At 35.1% G+C, this 22,935-nt stretch overlaps 3 protein-coding genes across 4 annotated transcripts; all 3 read left to right on the plus strand.

Moving 5' to 3' along the window:
* The first annotated feature begins 1,691 nt into the window (after positions 1 to 1,691).
* Positions 1,692 to 12,702, plus strand: ISA1 (isoamylase 1). Of its 2 annotated transcripts, XM_011095766.3 has the most exons (18): positions 1,692 to 2,219; positions 2,472 to 2,654; positions 2,809 to 2,901; positions 3,688 to 3,840; positions 4,159 to 4,250; positions 5,789 to 5,930; positions 6,009 to 6,116; positions 6,910 to 6,995; positions 7,851 to 7,922; positions 8,001 to 8,127; positions 8,435 to 8,521; positions 9,392 to 9,484; positions 9,741 to 9,899; positions 11,123 to 11,206; positions 11,858 to 11,938; positions 12,044 to 12,126; positions 12,208 to 12,325; positions 12,421 to 12,702. In XM_011095766.3, the coding sequence occupies exons 1-18, from the start codon at positions 1,848 to 1,850 to the stop codon at positions 12,682 to 12,684; spliced, it is 2,397 nt and encodes a 798-aa protein (XP_011094068.1). In that variant the 5' UTR covers positions 1,692 to 1,847; the 3' UTR covers positions 12,685 to 12,702. The 2 variants fall into 2 exon arrangements, with proteins under 2 accessions (XP_011094068.1, XP_011094067.1); XM_011095765.3 differs by having other exon boundaries at positions 11,858 to 12,126.
* Positions 12,703 to 13,509: 807 nt separating this feature from the next.
* Positions 13,510 to 15,061, plus strand: LOC105173866 (uncharacterized). The gene is made up of 3 exons (XM_011095767.3): positions 13,510 to 13,875; positions 14,013 to 14,247; positions 14,368 to 15,061. The coding sequence occupies exons 1-3, from the start codon at positions 13,765 to 13,767 to the stop codon at positions 14,715 to 14,717; spliced, it is 696 nt and encodes a 231-aa protein (XP_011094069.1). The 5' UTR covers positions 13,510 to 13,764; the 3' UTR covers positions 14,718 to 15,061.
* Positions 15,062 to 15,607: 546 nt separating this feature from the next.
* Positions 15,608 to 18,625, plus strand: LOC105173867 (putative glycerol-3-phosphate acyltransferase 3). Its single transcript, XM_011095768.3, has 2 exons — positions 15,608 to 16,364; positions 17,445 to 18,625. The coding sequence occupies exons 1-2, from the start codon at positions 15,675 to 15,677 to the stop codon at positions 18,357 to 18,359; spliced, it is 1,605 nt and encodes a 534-aa protein (XP_011094070.1). The 5' UTR covers positions 15,608 to 15,674; the 3' UTR covers positions 18,360 to 18,625.
* The last annotated feature ends 4,310 nt before the right edge of the window (positions 18,626 to 22,935 follow it).

Consider the following 22,935-nt stretch of genomic DNA (forward strand, 5'->3'; position numbering starts at 1 on the left):
ATGCATGATGGGTACTCAATCTATAGAAATAGTTGACTTGCAACACAACTCGTCAAACTTGCAATGGTAATCCTCAACTCTAACCCTTTGAAGCCTATCTCATAGTTGGTAATTGACAAGGTCAAAGAGTTATATCTAAGTGTCCAATAATGCATAAATGTGTAATAGAGTCAACCGGTATTTATAGAGGGTCAATTATCAAATATTATATGGACACGTGTCCAATAAAAAATTCTTAGATGGTGGAAGTATCAACGATTATTGTTCAAGATTCTTGAATCAGTTGAATTAGCCGTCAAAGACAACCCCACCTAATAAAAAATATTGGAACTCAATACAATAGAAAAGATACAAATTCTCATTTGGTCGAATTATTATTCAGGAAAATAAATTATGAATTATTATTTCTACTTACAAATTTTAAAATACAACCAATTATTAGTTTATGATGCTTCTAATATCCTTATATTGAAAGCATCAACAATATGATCGTAAATAAATTATAATAACTCACATAAAATAAGATAAAATGAATCATACATATGATAGAATTCGAACTCATGATCTTAAAATTAGTCATGGAACATCAACTTTAACTTCATCTACTAAACTAATACCATCGTTGGTGTAAGTAACTGCTTTTGAATATACTATTGTACATACTTGTTCAACTTATCAATGCAAGACACAGCTGTTATTTAAGAAAACACTACCACTATGGGGCTAAAAATTCTTAATTGATAGCCATATGTATTCGACTTATTAACATTATTTTTTAAAATCAAAGCATATTTGGTGTTTTATCGATCCAGTCCATTTTGTTAAGGGTCGGCTTAAAAGAAGGTAAAATCCAATTGGGTCAGACTAATTAAGATATTCAGTCTAGTCCCCCTTAGTGAATATGGCCGAAGATTTCATTTACTGTGCAACATCAAGTTTGGGACAATATACTTGGACAATTTGATCAGGCGTTTACCACCACATATCGGGATGTATATTAATTATGTAAATTACGAAAAGACAAATTACTGGAGCAGGTTGAAACAACCTATGTTTGTTAAATTTTTCTATTTCTTCTCGTATAAATTCTCCTTACGCCATGCATAGTAGTTTAGATCCTTCACAACCACAGACATAGGTTTTGCGCAACAACCATATTTTGGGGGTATGTTTCTTGCCCTAGAGTGCTAATCCGCTATCACGAGTTTTCTTTTGAAGAGAAAGCAAAATTTCGTTGTTATGTAGTCAGATGGAGTTTCACGTATTATTGGTATATTAATTTCATTTTGTTACTTTAAAACCCACATAGGAAGCTTTAACAATTTTTTAGAGTTATAACAACAAGATCGGCTACCTTGTTGATGTCTTGACCTCGTTCTTGAAATTTTTATCGCATTCTCTCTCGATTACTCTATGAGAAAAAAAAGATTAGATTATAATTGAGCTATAAGCCAATCAATGTAAACATGAACCGCCACAAATACTCGCAAATACATTATTGGGTTGAAATAAATGGGATATTTAAATTAGTAAGGCTTAATAGGAATTAAAATATAAAGTATTCATCCATGGTTATTATCATACACAAATGTAAATTTTGGTCACGTAACAATTATGATATTTCTTGGACAACGACTAAGGAAATAGAAGAAAATAAATTATTATTATTAGAAAGGAAAAAAAAGAAGAAAAAAGAAAAAGATCACTTCCTGAGATTTGAGCACCACTGAGAGTTTCAGAACTGCAGATCACTCTCTACTCTGATTCACCACCTCTACTCTTGTCTCTCTACGGTGATGGCCCACAGCAGTTCGGTTCTGTAAAATCGTTTTTTCGTAGTTCATATAATGAAAATGGAATTACAATCACTGCAGTCTTCTTTGATTCCAAATCATTTCTCACGTAAATCTGCTCCCAAGACGTGTCTTCGGTGCCGGAAAGACAAATTGAATGTCGGAATTCCTAGTAAAGCCTTTGCAAATGCTGGGAAAAACGTGAACCCTTTTGTAATCTTGAACAATGCGAGTGAAAGGGTTGATGCGGAGACCGCGGTGGTGGTCGAGAAGCCTCCCGCGAGGGCCCGTCGTTTCGAGGTGTTCTCCGGTCAGCCGACGCCGTTTGGTGCCACGGCAAGAGACGGTGGTGTCAACTTCGCGGTTTCTTCCGGCAATGCCTCGTCGGCTACTCTTTGCTTGATCAATCTTTCGGACTTACCAGAGGTTGATGATTATTCTCCTATTCTTGCTTTGTGTTTGTTGCATTGAATTTGCGAAAAGAATTAGCTTTCTGTCATTTTCTAATGTGAATTCGGTTTCTGCCTTGAGTTATAATTTTGATAAAATGTGATGCTTTTTTTTTTTTTTTTTTTTTTGTGAATTGAAATTTTGAGTGTGGATAGTATGGGCATGGAAGTGGAAGAAACTAACTGTATCAATTAAGTGCATTTTCTTTACTGTCATATTTTGTTGCAGAAAAGAGTGACTGAGCAGATTGCTCTCGATCCAACTAATAATAGAACAGGAGATGTCTGGCACGTGTTTCTGAAAGGTGACTTTGAAGATATGGTTTATGGCTACAGATTTGATGGGAGCTTCTCTCCGGAAGATGGCCTCTATTTTGATTCTTCTAAAATATTGATTGACCCTTATGCAAAGGTCAGTAGGATTCTTGCTACTTATGGGAAGATTATGGCTCTAAACATCCTAATTCTTGCCCATTCCATAAAGGAAGAAGAGCATCATGCATTTTGTTGTATTATGATGTTATATAGCCTATTGTAACTCTATCTGTCTTTGGCTTACAATGTAGGCTGTTGTCAGCAGAGGGGAATACGGTGCTTTAGGACCTGACGAAGAGTGTTGGCCTCAGATGGCATGTGTGGTGCCTTCTATTAATGATGAGGTATTTGATGAACAACATTGTTGTTGTAAGAGTACTTACATAACATTTTTGATTTAGGATGAAAGAGATGATCTTGAAATGTATGAAATTGGATATAACTCTTGCTAAATTATGCGAGTTATATATTTTTCTGCCACGGTGCTAGGATCCTTATTAACCATGCTGGGCAGCTTCCATAATTGTTTATCATTTTGCACTGATCTTGTCATGTGCAGCTGCTTATAATATCCTTTTTACAGATAATATCATCACACATGTGCTTATAAATAGTCCATATAAGTAGGCCAAAGTTCACAGTAGCACTGTAGTTGTGTAAGTTGTTAATGCAAATGCTGCCTCTGTGATCTGTATGACTTTCTTATCTCATCAGCTTGTTCAAAATTTATCTGTTAAAATTGCTGCTGGGGTGGGGATTAGTGGATTGGTCATCAATCCCAATCTCACGAGGCTTAACTTTAAACTATTTATCGTAGATTAGGACTGACACTGGTCTCAGATTGTATGAGGTATTCAATAAATAAGTATGAAAAAAAAGCTCTATTAGTCTTTTTTTTTTTTTTTTTTTTTACTTTAATTTTTAAATGAAACTATTCCTTTTTTACTGCACATCTTCCTTGGGTACTTGCACCATCTTACATATTAAATTATGGCTCTTAATTACCTTCATTTATTCAAAGTTTACACATTTTTAATTAACATATGTTGATGATTGTGCTTCACTTTCCTAGGAGGTAATTAAATGCTCTTTGTCTAATTTTTATTTATCTGCCTATGTTGCAATTTCAGTTTGATTGGGAAGGAGATTTACCCCTAAAATTCCCACAAAGGGATCTGGTTATTTATGAAATGCATGTTCGTGGATTTACAAGACATGAGTCAAGCAACTCAAAATTTCCTGGCACTTACCGTGGGTTGGTGGAGAAACTTGATCATTTGAAGGTAAAAGTTCAAATGTTCAGTTGAATTTTCTTAAGCAGGCAGGTTGTTCAGTTCTGTAATTGGTTTTTTATGGTTATGACACTAGTAGTCATTATGTTGTAAATCTTAAAAGCTTTGCGACTAAATTCAAATGAACTTAATGTGGTGATGCCCCATGCTTGGTGAACAGCTTATCTTGATGCATCTATACTGTTGAAATCACTTTGCCTTGCAGATTTCTAAATGTGCAGTCAAAGTAGTCTTAGAGATTATTCATGTGCGATGTTTATATGATAAATATTGGTCAATTGCCTATCACGTTGCTTTATGATTTTGCAGAAACTTGGTATCAACTGCATTGAACTAATGCCATGTCATGAATTCAATGAATTGGAGTACTACAGCTATAACTCTGTCTTGGGCGACTACAAGTAAATTAGAACTTACTCTTTCTTATTTTAAATGTTCATAGCAAACTTTATACAACTTAAATTTGTGTGTAATTAGTTTGAAAGTACAACTGTGATGTCTTTCAGATGATGGCAAGTGGCAACTCTAATCCTTTCATTCCCTGGTGTCTGAAATCATATTCGGACACATTTTAATTAGTTATTTACATTGGCATTTGATTCTGTCAAGTATTCTTGCAATGTATAGTATTCTTTTATCTGGAGTCCTCATCAGAGCTTGTCAACACTGTGCCTGAATTTCTGCAACTGTATGTTATGTGCTCCTCCAGGAGCTGCAGAAATGAATCCTTTCTGTGAATGTAAATAACATTGGCATGCTGAACTATGTTATACGTAAAATGACTTAATGGGGATATCATTTTGCACCTTTATTTGTCTAACTTCATTAGACAGCCCATCTGTTAATGCAGCAAAAGAGGCAGATTTACTCATGAGGGTTTCAAAATGGTTTGCAGAGGTGTGGAAGCTCTTTCATTGTGATTGAAAAAATGAACTAGATTACTAGATTTTTTGATCAAAGTTTAATGGCTAAAGGCCTTGTTTGAGGGCTGTGTTATGGTCACGAATATATAGTTTAAGATCCCAACTTTTTGAATAACAAAAACTGAACCAACTTACATAAGCTTGATTCAGAATGATGGCTGAAAGCTCCTTTGAGCTTGGCTTCTTAACTTAAGGTTGCTGATTTTGAGGAATTGACTTAAATTGGTTAACACTAAATGGTTTAATAACTCAATTACCTGTATTTCTCTAATCACCAAGTAATTCATCCAGTAGTTCATCTTGATATTTTCAATTTCCTATATGGATCTGTAGGACAATAGCTTTGGATTCCAAAAGTAAGAGTGTCTGGATAGAGACATATTTTCTCTAAGTTGAAGTGATCCTCACCTGATGATGCAACTTGAGTTCCCATTAAACCAGCTTAGCTTTGGCAAGTCTTCAGAAACCAAAGGAGTCTAGTTTTTAGATGATTTCCTTTCTTTGACTAATAAAAGATGTTAATTGCTTTGAACAACTATTCTTTATAACTAGCATTCAAACACATGGTATTCTGGTGCTGAAACTGAGGCAAACAAATGATCTGGTAGCATCTAACAATATGGACCCCGGAATAGGTGGCTAAGGTACTGTGTTATGATAGTGGCATAGAGTTTGTGAGGAAAAGTGTAGCACTAACATTCATGATTTAGTATTTCGATGTAATAGTCGCAACCAATATTCATAAAAATCTAGCATTCCATAGCAACTATGATGTCTTTGCAGCTTGCTATCATCAAGTCAATTGTCATGTGAAAAAAAGCACTTTTACTATATATTTGAGAGAATTAGCTGCATTCCTTCATACCCTATATCTTTCTTAATTGGTGAGTTATATGTTGGTCCACGTAGTCGTCTGTTCACGGAAATAACTAATGTTCTATGCACATGAAAAAATATATAATTGCATGATTTTAGCAAGGGACATTCAATCCTGTCAAAACCTTTTTCTTGTCCAGGGTGAACTTTTGGGGCTATTCTACAATCAATTACTTTTCACCAATGGCAAGATATTCTTCTGCTGGAGTTGGTAAATACGGCCTTGGTGCAGTAAATGAATTTAAGTACCTTGTTAGGGAAGCACATAAACGTGGAATTGAGGTAAGAAACGAACCATGAGCTGGCATAACTTTGGATTAAGCTTTTGTTTAGTTCTCCATCTTTTTTGTAATGTAACAGGTGATTATGGATGTTGTTTTTAATCACACTGCTGAAGGGAATGAGAATGGTCCCATATTATCATTTAGAGGTCTTGACAATAGTGTCTTTTACATGCTTGCGCCAAAGGTATGGCCATACTTATCGTTCATTTTTGCTATACTTTTACTGGAATTAGGTAATCGACTGTTTGGATTGTTTAAGCGATTAAGCTATCCCCTGTTTCTTTTGGTATTTTATGTGGACAAAAGTTATGTAATATTCTTTTTGGTGTCTACTATTTTTTTTTTACCTTTGATCAGGGGACCTGTGAAGGTACCAATTTCTTTAACAAGTAATGGCTGCTTAAAATTGAAAGATCTTTGTAGTTTATATAGTTGTGATGAAAACAGAGTAACACCTTTCCCATTATGAATTTTTGAAAGATAGATTTTCCTATTCTCATCCACACCATTCAGTTCTGCAGAGAATCTGTGATTTGGCCTTATCCTTATTTCTCGTATCAAAAGTTTATCAAGAGCTTGTAGACATCTGATGCTTTTTTCCACTTCCAATAGGTATGAACTATAAACTAAAAGTAAGAAACATTAAAGAGAAAAGTGGCATATGGGAAAAGGATCACCACTTGTTAATTTGGTCTTTTCTTTTCTTGTTCTCTGAATTGTCAAATAGTGGTGCAAGACTGATCAGATGTTCCTTAGTAATTAATGTCTGATCGATCTTTAGCATGTAACTTATACCCGTGTTTCAGAACCAAGTAGAGGATAGTTTTAAATTAAGTTTTCGTTCAGCTTTTTTTCTGGGCTACACAGTTCTAAACAACTTTGAAGTATAGACATTAGCTTGTGCAGTGATAATGAATGCTGATATCATGTTCTTTGAAAGGACAACTTTTCTGAATGCTTTAATCTATGTTTAACAGGGTGAATTCTACAATTATTCAGGTTGTGGGAACACCTTCAATTGCAATCATCCCATTGTACGGCAATTTATTCTGGATTGCTTGAGGTAGAATTACTGGAAAATTATAAAGCTTAAAGAGCTTTTTGTTGCAGAGTCTGGTTTCTCTTCTTCTCTGATCTTTGAAATGGAAGTTTTCATATATTACTTTTCCTTGGTCCACCCAACAGAAAATACAATCTTGTTTCTTCCATAACATTTTACTGAATATCTTTTCCCCTATAATTGCACCAATCACTGAGATTATAGGAAGTGACAATTTTGTTGTGTCTTCTAGAAAGTATAAACAACATGATATTCCAGCTAATTGGAATATTTTATGATTTATTATCTTCTGCTCAATGTGAACGCATTTGGAGAGAGGGAGATAGATAATCACAAGATCATTTTCATTTTTGTATGAGAACATTTACAATAACTATGGCCAATAATTGCTATTGCTTTCTCTAGCAGAGGCTTTTGTCTAAATTTGTAATGTTCTATCATTGATATTTGTAAGCATCTTATGAATAAGTCTTCAATACTTAGGCTTCAGAAGAGTGTGATGACAGTCCAATTGGTTTTTGATTTTACATGAGTTTGTTGTCTTGTGCATTAGTCTTATATTTATATCCGGCAACCAGGATTGGCCTTCTCTGAAGACATTAATATTAAAAATCTATTCTGTGATATGTGAGCTTTTAGGTTAGGTGATTACTCTTTAATGTTAACCTTGTATTCAGGAGAGAAGAATTCCAATTTTGTGCCTTGATCATTCGACCTAAATTTTTCTGTTGTATTATGTTCATTCTCGTAAATCAGAAAATCCCTTTTGGTTTTCTTTTCATGGTTCATCCATTCATGATTCAACTCATATTGACACATTTGAATATTTATTTATTTGGCTTAGTTGATTCTCAACAGATACTGGGTGACAGAAATGCATGTTGATGGCTTTCGGTTTGATCTTGCATCTATCTTGACAAGGAGTAGCAGGTTAGTTGTTATATCATCTGCCTCACATGCGTTCTCGTTATTCAATGCTTATTCTGCATTGCCTTTGATTTTGGTCAGTCTCTGGGATGCTGTGAATGTATATGGAGATGCAATTGAAGGTGAGGCAATCACGATTGGAACTCCTCTCAGTAGCCCCCCATTGATTGACATGATCAGCAATGACCCTATACTCCATGGAGTTAAGGTATCTGGCTTTCCCTTATGGTTTCATTTTTTTTTTACTATCACAAGGTATTCTTCGTCCAAAATAATGCTAAGGAATATAATTATGTCCTTCCTACGGGGAAGATCGATTGTTCTGTCCAAAATACACTTTGCTTATGTTGTTGAATTTTTTGTAACCTTCAGCTCATGGACTCATAGTTAGACTGTAACAATGCACCGTCAGATATATCCTTTCTGTTGTTAGCACATCGGTGGTTGCTTATTTGTATGTCTCTGATTATGTTTGTGTAAGAGAAATGAATGAGGTTTCTTTCTTCCTCGATCAGCTTATAGCGGAAGCATGGGACTGTGGAGGTCTTTATCAAGTTGGCATTTTTCCCCATTGGGGTATTTGGTCAGAATGGAATGGGAAGGTAAGTCAAGATGTATATAATTAAGTTGTGCATTTTTGGACATCCAGCTGGCTCCTTATTGTCCTTCTCTCTTTTCTGTAGAAATTGGTACAACTCGATCCTTAATTATTGGATTCGCTGCAGAAAGTTCCTGTTACTACCATATCCATAATTAACTCATATTTTCACCTATCCCTTTTCTTGCGAGGGATTGTTACATTCAAGCACCAGGTTGTCTACTCTAGTGTAATGTTTCCGACATACTAAAGATGTTGGTTTTTCAGCGGCTCAATTAACAGGAAATTCAGCCAATTTAGAACTTCATTATTATCCATATGATCTTTCCCAGCATTAGTTACTCAATCAACTCAACAAACATCTTCCGGTTAAAAATGTTTCGCCATATGCCATCTAATTTCATTTTCTGGAATTAGTCTTCCATTCTAAAAAATTTGTGGTTTAGAAGTTGCCAATTATCAGTAACCATAAGCAAATTTCACTTAAAGTTATGAAAGTTCTCAAGGACTCTTCAATGCCTTGGTATAAATTGTAAATGTTCCCAATGCTTCTTAAATGTCTTGGTTTCTCTTAGTCTTTCTTCCAAATGATTATAAATATGCAATTTGTTTAGGATTTCTTTTTTCTAAATAAGGATTGGCTGTCAGGATGGTTTCTTATTACCAGGATTTTCATTTTTGTTGGCAGAATTATCTGTTAATGTTGCCATTTATTCTACTGTGTTCAGTATTAGATTGAGAAAAGGATGGTAAGGCTGTGTTTCAAAACAAATTTGTGTTATCATATTATGATTCTGTCCTTTCTCTTTTACTGCTGTTGTCTTCAGTCTACATACATCATAGTTATTTCAACAGTACTTCCTCCTTATTTCAGTACCGGGATATTGTAAGGCAATTTATCAAGGGTACCGATGGGTTTGCTGGGGCTTTTGCCGAATGTCTATGTGGAAGTCCTAATTTATACCAGGTATATCTCCTTCATGGCTGTTTAATGGTAAACATCCTTCTGGACTAATGTGATTCTTGAACGTTATCAGTTACATTAGTTCAAAATCTTTGTATATTTTCTTGAACTTCTGTTCTTTCTATGTACGTCTCTATTCTTTTTATTGCAGACTTTGCCTATTGTAGATTACGTTAGGGGATCTACAATGTTATAGATCTAATACATATTTTCTGAATATACTTTTTGATTTGAATCACTTAATATTGCTCTGAATCAGGAAGGTGGAAGGAAACCTTGGAACAGTATCAATTTTGTTTGCGCTCATGATGGTTTTACTTTGGCTGATCTAGTGACATATAATAGCAAGCACAATTTAGCTAATGGTGAAGACAACAAAGATGGTGAGAATCACAATAATAGTTGGAATTGTGGCCAGGTAAGTTTTTAGGTCGATGTGTTTGTTTTATATTCTTTACTTTCTAGTGAAGTTGCTAATGTTCTCCAAGTCTTTGGAAGTTTCATGTATCTTATGATTGCCTGGAAATGCACCTTTATGAAATGATGTCTCTATCTCTAATTCAACTTTTCTGAAAGTGAATGTTCTTTGCAATTTCTGTTAGATTTATAAACTTACTATATGAAATATTAATATATATATTTTTTCCATTGTTTTTTCTTTTGTTGTTAATCAAATTGCAATGCAATTGGTTAACAGCAAAGATGGAAAATTAAAAATTCGAATATGACAGAAGATTCAAAACTTTTGACAAGATTTATACTTGTGATCATGTTACTATTGGAATATAATCCTATTTAGATTTTGACATAGTCTAGAAGTGCTGAATATTGTAGTACTATAAACCTAAAAGTTTATTTAGACATTAAATAAAATAACATGTCTAATACGTTATACAATGTGCATTTGGAGAAATAACATATTTTTCCATAGAGAAATAGCCCCATCACAAGAAACCTTTATCTGGATTCTAAGCTTTTGTATTTCAATGAGCTACTTTTTGTTAAGTGTCTTATTAGGTGAGCGAATGAATTTCTTAATTGTTTCCAGAAATGTATCCAATCATTGTTTAAGTTGCTTTATTATATACTTTGTATATTTTATTCATTTGCTTCATCATATAATTAAATATGATTGTACTGTATTAGGAAAATTTTAAAATTACCAAATAAAAATGCAACACATGTAAGTATTTTCATATAACCTGAATAGTTTGAATTGTGATCAAGATGTTACTAACAGTTAGAAGTATTAAAATACAAGTTTAATTATTCACATAAAAGAATTACAACAAAAGGGCATCTTGCTAGGTTAAGTAAATGATTGTAAAAACTAACATTGCCCTTATAAACTCCTAAATATATTTACATGCATATAATGCTGATCAAACTACTAAGAAAATTTAAACTTCTTCATCATTTTCTACAGATACTCGTACAAATACAATAAATATACCGAAAAGAAAGGGCATCGATTTTATTTTTTGGAAGTAAAACACAAGGGGCGTAGATTATTAGTAATGGCAAGTAACTATTAGAGAAACTTTGACAAGTACAGTTAAAAAAGAAATATCCTAAAAGATGAGTATAAATGTCAAGCGAATTTACATGTATTTATAATTTCTTCTTCTGATTTTGTCTCAGGAGGGAGAGTTTGCAAGTATTTCTGTGAAGAAATTGAGAAGACGACAAATGAGAAACTTTTTCTTGTGTCTAATGGTTTCCCAAGTAAGAAAATTTCCTTTTGAACTCTGATTTAAGTCTCCAAAAAGAGCACGCGACCAGATGTGCACATGTGGGCACAGGTGTAATGCAAAACTTCTCATTGGTTGGCTTTCTGAGCTGTTTTTGCCCCTCAATGAGGGAAACTCTTGACAACTTTGCAGAAAGAAACTTCAATATTTGGATACCTTTTGTGAAGCAATAAATTTACAAACGTTAAAACAGTTAGATGGGTTGCACTTTGTGTGATTGTCATAGCATCTCAGAGGCTCAAGCTGATTGCATTACTATGCTGAGATACTTTAGAGTAGTGCTCTTTTATTTGAGTGTTGGTGATTATGAACTCTCCTAGCTTTTTCTGTATGCAGAGTCAAATGGAAAAGTCTTGCTACAAATAAGCATGTATTGATTACTTTGGCTAAATTGCAAAATTTGACAAGAGCATGAGTGGCAGATTTCTCTACCATTTACATTGAACAAATACTCAGCTTATCATCTTCTTCTGAAATGATTCCATCTGAAGCCAAGGATAAAAACAGATGTTTCTGTTCAAATCCCCTGAGATGCGTCTGTATGTCTTTTGTGCCTATTTTCCCACAATATTCTCATGATTCTAATTCCCTGCTACTCTCTATTCTGTGTGTTTCATACGACCAGGGTGTCCCAATGATCTATATGGGGGACGAATATGGCCACACAAAAGGAGGAAATAACAACACATATTGCCATGATAATTTTGTAATCCTCTACTCCAAAGCAATATTGCATTATATACTCACTCTTTTCATTATAGATCTTGCTGTCTCCCTTTTCATTTTAAATGAACTTCCACTTTATTTGCAGATAAACTACTTTCGGTGGGATAAGATGGAGGAGGCCGAGTCAGATTTCTTCAGATATTGCTGCCTCATGACCAAGTTCCGCCAGTAAGTATTTCCCACTTTTAACAGACTTTTTCTTGTGCTTTGCTTCAGGGAAGCTCATCAAAATGATCCTTTTCCTTCCAGCGAATGTGAATCTCTTGGCTTAAACGATTTCCCCACAGCAGAGAGACTGCAATGGCATGGCCATACTCCAGCTACGCCAGATTGGTCTGATACAAGCCGATTTGTAGCATTCACACTGGTACCTTTTGATCCTGTTCCTTGTCTTCCATTCCTGATTGATGTTTTTCGTTCTTCGTAGTTAACGTGCCATTGATATGGGTATAAAATTGTCAGATTGACTCAGTGAAGGGGGAGCTATATATAGCGTTCAATGCTAGTCATATAGGTGTGACTGTCGCATTGCCTGAGCGTCCGGGTTATAGGTGGGAGCCGTTGGTGGACACCAGCAAGGCGGCACCGTATGATTTTCTCTCGGATGATCTTGCAGACAGAGACACAGCAGTAAGACAGTATGCTCATTTTCTTGACAGCAATTTGTACCCCATGCTTAGCTATTCTTCAATTATTCTTTCACTCTCCCCGGATGACAATATATAGTTGAGCTTTGGTATCAAATTTTGTACTGTTTTCCAGTGATTGCATGAACACCCAAGTAGTGTGCCAATAATGCTATGCTATGTACATATGATGAGGGCCTATAGTTAACAATCCCTAACTTCTCCTGGAAATATAAAAGCCGATTACTATGATGGAGAAAACAGTGGAAACCCCTGTACAAGACATATGACATACTTCACAAATATTAAAAGTTACCTTTTCATCGAAATAAGAAATATTAAAAATTGCTTGTCGGAAATTTTTAAAAACATATCTCAAACATGTTTCACTAATTTCAAAAAGAACATTAAATCAACTACTATTATCATACTAATTTGATATATTAGTCACATATATATAAAAAAAAATCATCTCAACCAAATTCATTCTACGTCGTTTTCTTCGTTTTGTCTCAGCAAGAGTATGAAATGACATAAAATCACAAGCGATCAGACCCTATTGAAGATGATAAGAACATATATTCAAATCTTTTACAACATAAGGAACACCCCAATGGTTTGGGGCTCAATAATTTATTATGAAGATGTTGGGCTCAAAACTCATCGACTGGTGGGTGTTAAAAAAAAAAAAAACAAAATTCAAAATTTTCAAAACTCAACCTCTACTTCTGAACCATGCACGACGCATTTGATAAAAAAAATATAAAAAAAATGGGATAACAGACAATACAATAAAATACTTAAAAAATAAAAAATCCAAACACTATGCTAATGCTAAATATGTATATTTTAGAAAAATATTGTAATACACAAATTTATTTTTAATAAATTAAAAATAAGATATAGAATGGAAGGGCGTAGAAGAAGTAGTGTGCAGGTACAGTAGTTTGTGAGTTGTGATAGCTGTTCTTAAGTGTAACTGGACACATATTCACAGACGCGTGCTGAAAATACAGAAAAGTGGCGCCTTCTCCCTCTTCTTTTTTCTTATTGTTTGAATATCTCCTCTAGTCTGCTGAGGAGTTTCCAGTTCATCTTTGAATCAATTGTGGTTTTCGAGAAGAATTCTTTCTTCTAGGGTTTTCGTTGAATTCTTGGGCTGCTTTTCTGGTTTGTAGTGATGGTGGGTTATTTCCAGTTGAAGATGAAAAGAAGGAAAGACGTCGAAGATGTCAGTGATGATTTCGCCGAGTTTTCCCTCTCTCCTCGCTCCTGGAAAACCACAAGGCTGGTAACACATTCTCCTCTTTCTTTTTCTATTCTTATATTGTTCGTAGTAAGTTCCTGTTGAATGTTCTTCCTTTCAAGCACATTGCGTACTCAAGCAGCGATTCCCTCTGTTGATTATTAGTTCGTATGTAAATGTAGGATGCTGAATTGCCTCCGATACCAGAGGAGGAGGAACCTGAGGTTCCCGTAGCGTTTGAGCTATCGCTGCCGCGGGAACGGAGGTTTGGTCGTAGTGTAATACGTAGTTTGGAAACTGATGAGTTACGCAGTGGGCCTGAGGATGAAGAGAGGGCTATTGTGCTTTTCAAAACCATAAACACTACTTCCAATTTCTCGGTTTCCATTGATCCTGACCTCATCTCAGGATTGAAAGGTAAGCCTAGATGCATCTGGCTGTTGATATTACTTATTCTTTTGTGGGCTTCAGTTTCTATTTGCATTTGCTTGAATGTGAAAATCAAGTAACCAGTTTCATTATGTTATGCAAATCAAGTGCTGTGGTCAAACAAATCAAACTCTTTGAGAGTAGCTAGTGATGAGGCAGCGTCAAAGGATCGTGACTCTAGCTCTAGGAATGGACGTCTAGCAGTTGTCCCGTGGGTTGCACCACAGCTTATGTCTAAACCTCGAGCTGAATTTCCTTTGCAATCTGATAAGTGTGAGATGATGGATGCTGAAGAGCTGGGGGAATCAACCATGGATGTCGAAGACAATATGAGCAATGAGCATAGGAATGCTAACGAAGCTGGCGAGATGACTTTATATGAAGGTATACATCAAAGGCACTGCATGATTCCACAGCCTCCTCACAACACAACAACACCAATTTTTTGGTACCAGTGATTGGCCTTAGATTAGTGGCAGTATGGTAATTACTGCAACAGTTAGTTTTCTGTCATGTAGCGGCTCCTCCTTTAGGAGTTGCATGGGCAGGTCTTAGTAATGAGGAAGTAAGATTTTTGTTGATGTTTGCCCTGCCAAGAAGCCGCGTATTGCTTATGTTTCTTGAGGCCATCTAGTACTAGTACTCAAGTGTAGAGACTGTCAATATCAAAGTAAAAGATTTTTTGTGAACATCACGATGGAAGAACGTCTAAAACGCAGTGCCCTTTGATTGAATTGTGTATTGAGATTCTCCTCTGTTCGACTTCAGCTTGTCTGTCAATAGAATTGATGCAAAGCACAGAGATCCTGAACTTTATCCTGCTCCAAGAAAATGTCAGTTCACCTAATTTCTTCTACTTGTAGCATCACCGAGTGTCAGTGAATGAAACCTGGTTCTCATGCTTGATCACTCTGAAATACCTCCCTACTACTTTCATCCATGTAATCCTTCTGATTCTTGTTTGACAAAGTATTATCAAACAAGTCTAGGGGTGTGTGTATGCACATTATAATCTATCTGTTTGACATCGTAATTTGTAGGTTTCATGACTTAAAGGAAGACAATGACTGGTGATTGGTAATTGTGTCTTGATCTTTAAGCATGGGGTCAAGATCACTGCGTTCAAGTTTCAAGCACAAGCAATTACTCAAATTAAACCTATGACAACTGGGTTGATATTGAGTTCCAAATCTGGAAAGTACGTCCCTCCGTTTCCTGCTGCACGTGATTCTTGACCACAAATAGCAGAACAACCCATTCACGTAAATTGTAATATGGAGGTTAAAATGTCACCTCATGATCGACACAGAGATAATTTGGAGGTTAAAACATCAAGTCATGTTAATCATTCAGCAATATAAATTTAAAAGTTTCCGGGCTGTGGCTTCAGTTCACCACGCAAGACCAGAAAGTCCATGGCTCCGAAGGCCTTCCCTTTCAGTAAACTTGCCCTCTTATTTTCTGCTTTTCTGGATAATTTTAGGGACACCAGAAGAAATCTTGGCAATCACTGGTCTCCAAGATCCCCATTTGAGTTTCAAAACTTAGAGTTTCTTGGCCAGAGACCCCACCTGGAGAACCAGGTTTTGGTCTTCCATGCAGAAACAGTTCTACTCAGATCATCCTCTCTATTTCCTTACTTCATGCTGGTGGCGTTCGAAGCCGGCAGCCTGATCAGGGCTCTTATCCTTTTTGTTCTTTATCCCTTTATCTGTCTTTGCCACCAAGATTTAGCGTTAGAAGTTATGGTATTCATCTGCTTTCTCGGGCTGAAGAAAGAGAGATTCACAGAGGGAAGAGCTGTTCTGCCCAAGTTTTTCCTGGAGGATGTCGGCAGGGAGAGCTTTGAGGTCCTGAGGAGAGGCAAGTTAATTGTAGCCATCAGCGATTTGCCTCAGGTCATGGTAGAGAGCTTCTTGAAAGATTTCTTGGACGTAGATTTTGTTGTTGGTAGAGATTTGAAAGCCTGTCGTGGGTACTTTGTGGGACTGATGGAAGAAAGGAGGGATTATAATGCATTTCAAGTTGTGAAACTGAGTCCTCATGTCATTGGAGTTGGCTGCTTCAGGAAGTGTTTTGAACATGAATGGTTTTCCAATTGCAAGGTAATATAATTTTGGGCATATTACCAAAAGATCTATCAATTAGGTTAAATAGGTAAAAAAAACGTATTTACCTATAGGATGAAAAATAAAATAGCAAGTTATCTTTGTGTTATCGTAAATAGAGCGTCCCAAGTGTATTTGGGCATTATTTTTAATCAATAAAAATATTATTATATATGTATATTTTATTTAATATATTATACATATATATTTAGAAAAATAATATTTAATATATTAAATATTATATAAAAATAATATATATATATATATATATATATTCCTTTCTTCATCCTCTTCCTACCACCGGACTGCCGCCCTCCCACTCCCCCTCGCCTCTGCCGCCGCTGCCCCCTCCTCATCCTCCTCCTCCTCCTCCTCCTCCTCCTCCTCCCCCTTCCCCCTTCATCTTCCCCCGTCGCCACCCCCTTCATCCTCCCCCTTTCGGTGCCTAGATCAGGCTCCCCCTCTGCTCTCTCTCGCTCCCTCCATCCTCTTTCCCCTTCCTCCTCCTCACCCGTCCCCATCCCCTTCCTTCGCCCCTTTTCAGCGTCCAGATCAGCCCTCCCCCGTGCCTGATGTGCCGCTCCTCGCCAATCTCTCTCTCTCTCTTTCTCTCTCTCTCTCTATATATATATCATATATATACAAATAGTTTTTATTATAAAGTATAAATATATATGTCCAAATTCAATTATATATAATATATAATTTTGATATTATTAATTTAAATGTAAACCATTGATGTGAATTAGATAAATCTACACTATTGATTTATTAGTTAAATTTGAACCGTAGATTGATCAAGATCCAACGGTTATTAAATAAGGACATAAATATTATTTTAAATTTCAAATTAAAAAAATTAAAGAAAAAAGCACGTGTGACTCGAGAAACACGGCAGGGGTGTAAATCGCTCTTTTTCTGATAATATAGGAGGGGCAAATTACTGTTTTATTTTTCACAGAGAGGTAAATTACTCATTTTCATTAACACATGGATAAACTGCATTTAACTCAAGTTAAATATTCAACTTATCCCCGTGGAATAGTGTTGATGACTGCTAACATTATTGTGCAACAGGAGATTTATTTGGTAGATGAACAAGAAAGAAGGAATTGGCATCAGCTACCAAGAGATTTATACCCCAAGCCCCTCATTTTCCATGATGGAAGATTGGCTTTTAGGCCAACTTTCTGGGCTACACTAGCCATGTTCATGTGGCTCCCCATGGGATTCACTCTCGGCATCATTAGGACTATTGTTGTACTGTCGTCGTTGCCCTTTGAGATTAAGTTTCCGATCTTGCACCTCACCGGTGTACGGATAAAGATTTCCAATTCAGAATTAGCAACGATGAGCAATGTCAATGGAGCCTTATATGTGTGTAATCATAGAACGTTGTTCGATCCCTTGATGCTCTCATCCTGTCTGAGGACTCCTTTAACTGCAGTTGTGTATAGCCTAAGTCGAGTATCAGAAATTCTTTCACCAATAAAAACGGTCCGATTGACGAGGAACAGGGGGCAAGATGCTGAGTTGATGAGCAAGGTGTTGAGTCAAGGCAACCTCGTTGTTTGTCCAGAGGGCACAACATGCAGGGAACCTTATCTACTTAGATTCAGCCCTTTGTTCACGGAAATAAGTGATAACATATTTCCTGTCGCAATTGATTGTCATGTTAGCATGTTTTATGGTACGACTGCCAGAGGGTTCAAGAGTCTGGATCCTTTGTTCTTCAGCATGAATCCAAGATCGACCTATTCGGCCCGTTTCCTAAACATGGTACATCGTGGGGCCGGAGATGAGAATGGGGATGATGCCAGAACATCAAATTACAAGATGGCCAATTTGGTGCAAAGCATGATAGCTGAAGAGTTGGGGTTCAGTTGCACAAAGCTTACAAGGAAGGATAAGTACTTGATCTTGGCAGCAAATGAAGGGGTTGTTCGGAAAGGTGGTGAGTTAAAGACTGAGACAGAGACCAAAATGAAATGACATTTGAGAACGGTAAGAAGCAATGTGATGATAAAGTTTGAGTCAAGGCGTCAAACTTAAGGGATCAAAATTTAGTTAATGACAAATTTAAGGGGCCAAAAGTGAATTTATCTTGAATAAAATTGCGTATATAAAATTACGAATTCCATATAAATAATAAATTAAACAGAATAATACAGTTTCATGAGAGCCCATATCCTTGTAATTAATGGCATTTGATAACTTTACTTTTTTTGTAAAAATAAATTACAACGAGTTCACTATCAGATTTGGTACAATTATAAATATATCTCGTTGTTTGATAAATTATCAATATTCTCAATTTCAAGGGACTAGAAAAAAATTATTATTGTCTGGTTATGAACTAAAAGTTGTGGTAAATAATTATTATTAACCATGGTTTGATAAATCGATGAAAAAACATAGCCTATCCACCATGAAAAATATTTTTTTTGATATGATTACAAAGAATGATAAATATTTTAGCCATAGCTGCAGAAACCACGACCAACAACCATTGCATGGTCGTGGTCAATGACTACTTGCAACGGCTATTTATTTTTAACCATAACAATTAGTTATGATTAAATGTTGCATTTATAGTCATCCAACAAGTCGTCCATTCCTTTAGTATTTGTTAAACACCCACGACCAAATTAAGGTTTTTAAGAATCAAACGTAATTACCTCAACTTGTGAGTACACTAGTTAATCATGTCCAACTTTATTTGATGTAATAAACTTGTGCTATATTAGAATAATATCAGCCATTAAAATTAAAGCCCCAATTTAAGTATGTCACGTGAGAGCCATGTGCCACTCTCTCAGCGACTACAGAAAAATCCGATTACCAGAGGACCAAATTTGCAAACATTAAAAAAATTAAAGGACTATTTTGCTACTCTAAATACTTAAAAGACTAAAATACCATATATATGCATAGCTAAAGGACGAAAATTGCAATAAACCCCAAATAAATATTGAACCTGACAAGTGACAGCAGACTTATAATTGTGTACTCATTGCTGAATCAATAATAATATTTCACTTGGTGTTTGTAGTCCCACCAATACCATCACCATATTGCCTACTTCACATGCCCATATTGCTGAATTCAATTTACATCAACAAACTCCCTACATTCATGCATTACAATTACTTGCTTTTTTTTATTTTTATTTTTTCTGCCAGTTCTTATCCAATTATTTATCCATACGCGTTGGTTCATTCAGCCGACCTTTTCAATCTCATAAAACCTTATTCGTAGCTTTCAGATCGATTGCATCCATTTATTGTGAATCTGTCCACATTCATGACCGATCCGTCCTACCTTACATATGTAATAACCATATTTGAAAAAAAAAAAAAAATTAACTGTACATAATCACATAAAAAATGTATTGTATTTATCATACAGATTACGAATTCTATAATTCTGAAATTTGGGAATTTTCATATGATCCTAAGGTTTCTTACAAGCTGATCTAGCTCGAACATGCGACCTCGTTGGATGATCCAATGCAAGCCACACAGTCTCTCTAGATTTAGGTCTTGAGAATAAAACAATCAACACCAGGCTGGTCGGGTTCGTCCCCGACTAAAACCCTTCGATACTCAAGTCAGCTTGGTCGAAATAGACATATGCGATCGAAGGCAAGTAAGGTCGAAAATAATAAAGAATTGATTACCTCAGATGATGTGTATCGGGATATTTATCGGACCAAAAATACACTGTTGCTTAGGCCACGTGTCATAATTTGATGCATCCGTAGTCATGATCGAACTGCTTAGTTTCGTGCGGTGGCTGGGTTCTGTTCCTGGGTTATAAAGTTGGGTCGATTGTCCCACAAATCGACCCGGTTTCAAATGCGCAGATCCCAATCCATTTTATTGAATTGCCCTTCATTAAGGGCAATTTTATCTTTTTATCAAGTTTTAGGGCATTCCCCATCACAAGCCAACAAGATTGAAATCAATAATCCTAGGTAGTCGTGAGGAAAATCGAGTTTGGCCAAAGCAAACCAATGCAGCGTAAGTGTGATACGCTTGTCATGTGATTGTTTATATTTTTTAAAGTATACATTAATCACAACACAAGCGTATTGCACCTACCATATAATTATTTGAGGTATGACTAAATCCATTTGAGTTAAATTTTTTTAAAGGGGTTGGCATATTAACCCCTTAAAAGTCTTATTATCAGAACTTATTCATTTTCGTAATTAATGAAAAATAGAATGACGAGAAAAACAATTTGGTTCAAGAACTCAGTCACTCAGTCTGCAAGTTCATGTTCTATATATTTAGGCTACATTCAATACTTTGACATGAATTACAGAAATATTTATTATTGTTAATCAGCAGTACTCTGTGCGTATATACGAATGTGTATATGTATACACTACAAGAAATTATGTCGATAGCTCGAAAAAATTAGAAAGGAAAGTATTCAATTTATTGATAATTAGCAACAAATTTCACTATTTTGGCATTGAAATCGAAGGTCGCAAGATCCTATCAATCCAAGCCGATAGAGTACAACTTTTTCTTATCCAATCAATTATCCACAATTCAAATTTTTTATTATATAAAATTCTGATATGATATTTTATTTAATATATACAACCTACATGTATAAAATTCCTTTCTATTTTTATATTCAAAAAATTATTTTATTTACATATTATGTATATATTAAATGTCACTATAATATAATTTTCAGAACTATGTGGAAAAATTCTTGTTCGATTACATTAGATAAAAAATAATCCTGTGATAATAATATTTCACTCGGTATATAGTTGTTAGTTTTTACCTAACATTATTATTTCGGACTAAATTTATTAGAACGATAGTTCTGAAAAGACAAATTGTCTATCTTTTTCTTCAAATAGGATATTTTGTTATATATTCTAATTTTTAATGGAGAACTCGATTGTTGTAAGCTATATATATTCTGGGTAAATTGTAATATTTCTATCCGTGTTATGAAAAATAGGCAAACAACCCCTTATGAAAAATAAAATAGCAAATTCTCCTGTATTTTTCAAAATATAACAATTTACCTTCATATATTTTTAAAATTGAAGCAATTTATCTTCTTAGGCAGGAAGGTAAATTATTATTTATTTTTTTATATTGAATAATTTGCTCATTTTTAATATCACAAAAGAATAAATTGCATTAAACCCTATATATTCTCAATGAATATTGCGTGTATATATACAAACACTAATGCCTATGTGTGTTAAAGTGATCATAGCTTCTTTTTTTTTAAAAAAAAAAAAAATAGTATGCATGCCATTCATTATATAATTCCATACATCAATAATTCAAATTAATAAATACGTTTAAATGAGATAAAAAAAAAAAGCTACTATAAAAGTAGACACACACACCTATATTCGTAAAACTCAAATTCACAATTTTTTTATTGTGAAACCTCAATCTTACCAATCGAGTAAAACCTAATTGGCATCAAAGTGTCATACTTATGTATCCAAAGTTGGAATTCAATTTAAATTTGTAATACGATCAAACTGAAATAATTAACGCTACATCAGTAATATTATTGAATAAAACTTTACATGTTATTATATTTATGGGTAAATTACATTTTTGGTCCCATAAGTGGACTCGATTTCAATTTTAGTCCCATACTTAGGCAATTCGCACATTTGGTCCCGTAAATGGATTTTTTTTCCAATTTCAATCCCGGTTGGGAATTTCCGTTAAAACTTAACGGCAGCTGCTGAAATCCGTTAGGTGCTGTTAAATATGGAGGGAAAGCATGTACAATTGGAGGGAAAGCATGGAGAATTGGAGAAAAAATCAACAACTTGGTGGAAATTACACTATACCCTCTTCCTTCTAAAACAACACCATAAGCCAAGATACAACCAAAAAATAAACTAAAACAGTTTGTCTTCGTTGCATCTGTGCAATTTTGTCCTCCATTCTATTCAGTTTTCGAAGCAATCCGGGTATGATAATCTTTGCCCTTGCACACATCGGCGGATCTTCCCAATGAAAAAAACCACATCCGCTTCTTTTTTTTGTATACCCAAAAAACTCCTACTTGGGTTGTCATCGGTCCATGAGGTTTTCAAAATCGCAAGCCTTCCACAATGACAAAAATTTTCTCTATTACCAGCCATATTTTTTGAGATTTTTTTCGACTAAATTCAAGAGAGAAATGAAGAAATGGGATTTAAATAGAAGGAAGAGGGTATAGTGTAATTTCCAGCAAGTTGTTGATTTTTCCTCCAATTCTCCATGCTTTTCCTCCAATTCTACATGCTTTCCATCCATATTTAACAGTACCTAACGAATTTCAGCAGCTGCCGTTAAGTTTTAACGAAAATCCCCAATCGGGACTGAAATTGGAAAAAAAATCCACTTACGAAACCAAATGTGCGAATTACCCTTAGTATGGGACTAAAATTGGAATTGGGTCCACTTATGGGACCAAAAATATAATTTACCCTTATATTTATCAAGTTCAGTGCTATACTTAAGAAAATATTTAATGTTCTACATGCCAAAATTTTCACACAAGGTATCAGATAATAACACGA

Source organism: Sesamum indicum, linkage group LG11 (assembly GCF_026168435.1).
Source record: "Sesamum indicum cultivar Baizhima isolate 11 linkage group LG11, ASM2616843v1, whole genome shotgun sequence".
Taxonomy (NCBI): domain Eukaryota; kingdom Viridiplantae; phylum Streptophyta; class Magnoliopsida; order Lamiales; family Pedaliaceae; genus Sesamum; species Sesamum indicum.